The sequence below is a fragment of the Austrofundulus limnaeus genome, unplaced genomic scaffold (genome assembly GCF_001266775.1).
Source record: "Austrofundulus limnaeus strain Quisiro unplaced genomic scaffold, Austrofundulus_limnaeus-1.0 Scaffold629, whole genome shotgun sequence".
Lineage (NCBI taxonomy): Eukaryota > Metazoa > Chordata > Actinopteri > Cyprinodontiformes > Rivulidae > Austrofundulus > Austrofundulus limnaeus.
The window spans coordinates 53,757-56,858 of record NW_013953031.1 but is presented as its reverse complement, the minus strand read 5'-3'; the positions used below and the strand labels follow the sequence as shown (position 1 = coordinate 56,858).

Below are 3,102 nucleotides of genomic sequence, written 5' to 3'. Positions count from 1 at the left end.
GTGTGTTGGAGCAAGAAAACCTCTAAAACATGCAGGATAGTGGCCCTCGAGGACAGGAGTTTGACACCCCTGAAATACACGATTCACACTGATGTCCAGGGGTTGTAAAAACTTTGTTGTACCTCCAGGAATAACAGCAGGAATTGAGTTTGTTTTCTTGATGGCTGCTTTCACCGAATCMRTGATGTGGGCCCACATACTGTCCAATWTCRTGTCTGTCGAAGATCMGTCRTGTCGTGTCTGCTACTAGCTAAAACWAAATGGCGCTACACCTCCGGCTAAGCTGGCAGTATGGCCGCTCAGCTGTCGACCGGTTGACGTGCCGTCGCACGATTGTTCAGCGTTTGTTTTCGCACTGACCTTTCATAGTTCCCCCGAGAAACCCCGAGCCGAGCTGCTGGGAAAGCCCTCCYGCTCCAGCATACGTCACTGCATGGGATTCCTTCCCCGGGGAGTGTAATGCGGAAAAAAAAGTCTGCGGCTCTTCACTCGACGTTTATCCACAAACTGGTCCTGGATTAAGCTCCAAAGTTTTTATCTGTSAGATTCCACCGTGAAAAATGTCTGTTTTATCCCCTTTTATGAGTTTTTGTCCATTGACTATCTTTAAATCGCTGCTTCMTGGTACAACAGTCGGCTCTGGAAGCGATCGCTTTTTTCTTTCTTTCTTTTCCTTTCTTTTTTTGAAGCGAGTGGTTGAAGCAAATGCAGCATAAGAGCCCCCTGGTGGCTGAAGAAAAAAATCCACGTATAAGCCGCACTGGATTATAAGCCGCATGGTTCAAAGTTCAGGAAAAAAGTCGCGGCTTATGGTCCGAAAAATACGGTAGTTTCTTCAAACTCAAYTTGTTGAAAAATTATCTCTAACAAATAAAATAACAGTTAACAAAACCCCAGTTCAAAGAGTCCAATAATTCCCTTTAAGAAAWTTTTTTTTGCCATAGACCTGGAGATCAGTTCTGCTTTAATATTGAACTTTGAAACTATATTTAAAACAAAGCAAAGTGAAGCAACCATATGTTTTGTTTGTTTGTTTTTAGTAACAAAACCCAAAGTTTTTTCTGTTTAGTGTTAGTTTTTTACCATTTCTTCATTTGCTTTTTAAACCTTTTCTTTAGGTCCAAACTTTTGGCCGTGGTCTAATGCAAGGGGGCGGAGCTTTAGATTAATAAGAGCCGTTAGCTGAATAAATAAAATAAAAACATTTTAACAAGTCAAAACAGCTAATGAACGTGTGAGTAATGGTGAACATTCATTTTTTCCCCACTAGGGCGCTCAAACTGATTGTTTAACATTATTATGACCCCCCACATGCGAAGCGTAACCGGGAGTCATATTGTTTTTGTACTGTTTATTTTTTTCCCTTTTTTTCAGTGATTTGTGGTCAACCGTACCACAAAAACGGCTGCACCGATCAACATGAAATTTGGCAGGACTGTAGATGAGTCTGAGGGAAAAAAAATGATCACATTGATAAAATATAGGTCACAGAATCCTGCGTGGCAAATGTGATACAAATGGTGGTACAGGGTTAAGAGAAAAACCAGTGGAACCATGCCAGRCAACTGAGAACTGCTGTGAATTTTGTGAGACAGATTAGAACCCTCCTCACTGTTCAACAACTAAATGCATTGTTTCCTCTTGTGTTCTCAGATATGGAAAACACGATGCCTTTTACAGATTCAGGAGAAGCACAGGACAAGTCCTGCCTCTGTTTTACATCTATGACTCCTACCTGACACCACCTGAGTCCTGGGCAGAGCTCCTGACAGCTAAAGGCTCTCAGAGCGTCAGAGGTACGCCTTACGATGGGGTTTTTGTTGCCCTCATTGTGGAGGAGCGCCACAAACACGACATCCTGGAAAGTGGATTTGATGGGATATACACCTACTTCGCCTCCAATGGGTTTTCCTTCGGTTCATCGCACCAGAACTGGAAAGCCATCAAGACCTTCTGCGACGCAAACAATCTGCTATTTATCCCCAGCGTGGGACCGGGGTATGTAGACACGGCGGTGCGCCCGTGGAACAACCACAACACCAGGAACCGAGTCAACGGGCGTTACTACGAGACGTCCCTGCAGGCGGCTCTCTCGGTCAGACCAGAGATCGTCACCATCACGTCCTTCAACCAGTGGCACGAAGGCACTCAGATAGAACGGGCCGTACCCAAGAAAACTCTGACTCGTTTGTACCTGGACTACCAGCCGAACCAACCAGACCACTACCTGCAGCTCACACGTCAGTGGGCTGAAAACTTCAACAAGGAGAAAGACAAGTGGCTGATGTGAACCAGGTTCTGGAAGAGTCTCTGAGCAGAACCAGGGTTTACTCCTTGAGAGCACCTTTGTGTTTGGTATATTTTTCCTATAAAACGTCCCTCAGATGTTCAGATTCTGTGTTTTGACTAACCAGTGTTTTTTCTACACATAGATCAAATGACAGATAAATAAGACTTTAAAGAAGTTATTGTTGGTTCCTGATGAGTATTTCTTGTCAAATCAAATAGTGCGGTTCTGAAAATAAACTGCTGTGTTATTGGTTATTTTTTTCCTATTTTACTACAGAACTACTGTTTTTACTGTATATTCTTTATGTCCAATTAAAATGTGTGTGTTTACTGTGGAAGAGTCATTATTAGTTGCCCTGTGTGAGACTTTGTGGGTCATGGTTCTTCGAGCCAGTCTGTGGATTCTCTAACAGACCGAGAGGTCAAGGTTTTAAACATAAAGAGAGTGAGACACAAGGTCACGCCCCACTCAGGATATTTCTTACTCAGAGAGGTGATCAGGTTCAGTGTTCAGAGGGTGGAGACTGAAAACTGTTGAGCTCTCTGGATTTAGTCACCGCTCAGCCAAATAATAGTGTTATATAAATCAGGGGTTCTTAACCTTTTTGACCTCGGGGCCCAATTTATTGAACATAAAGTGACATGAAGCCCAGTCACACATTACCAATGTATGAATCAAAATGATAATTATTCTAAATCTTGGTTTAATTTTTATTGAATTTACATTATGACTAAATTAAATACCCTTACATTTTAAAAGTAAAACTCCTGTCAAATAATCACAAGACATGATTATGACAAACATTTTTATAT

At 42.2% G+C, this 3,102-nt stretch overlaps 1 protein-coding gene across 1 annotated transcript in view; it reads left to right on the top strand.

The window, feature by feature from the left end:
- Positions 1–2,624, top strand: part of LOC106531416 (glycoprotein endo-alpha-1,2-mannosidase-like protein) — a gene marked incomplete in the record, with an annotated part of 15,284 nt that extends 12,660 nt beyond the window's left edge. Inside the window, 1 exon segment of the mRNA XM_014027282.1 lies at positions 1,654–2,624. Coding sequence (XP_013882736.1) covers positions 1,654–2,290 — 637 coding nt within the window.
- Positions 2,625–3,102: the final 478 nt, after the last annotated feature.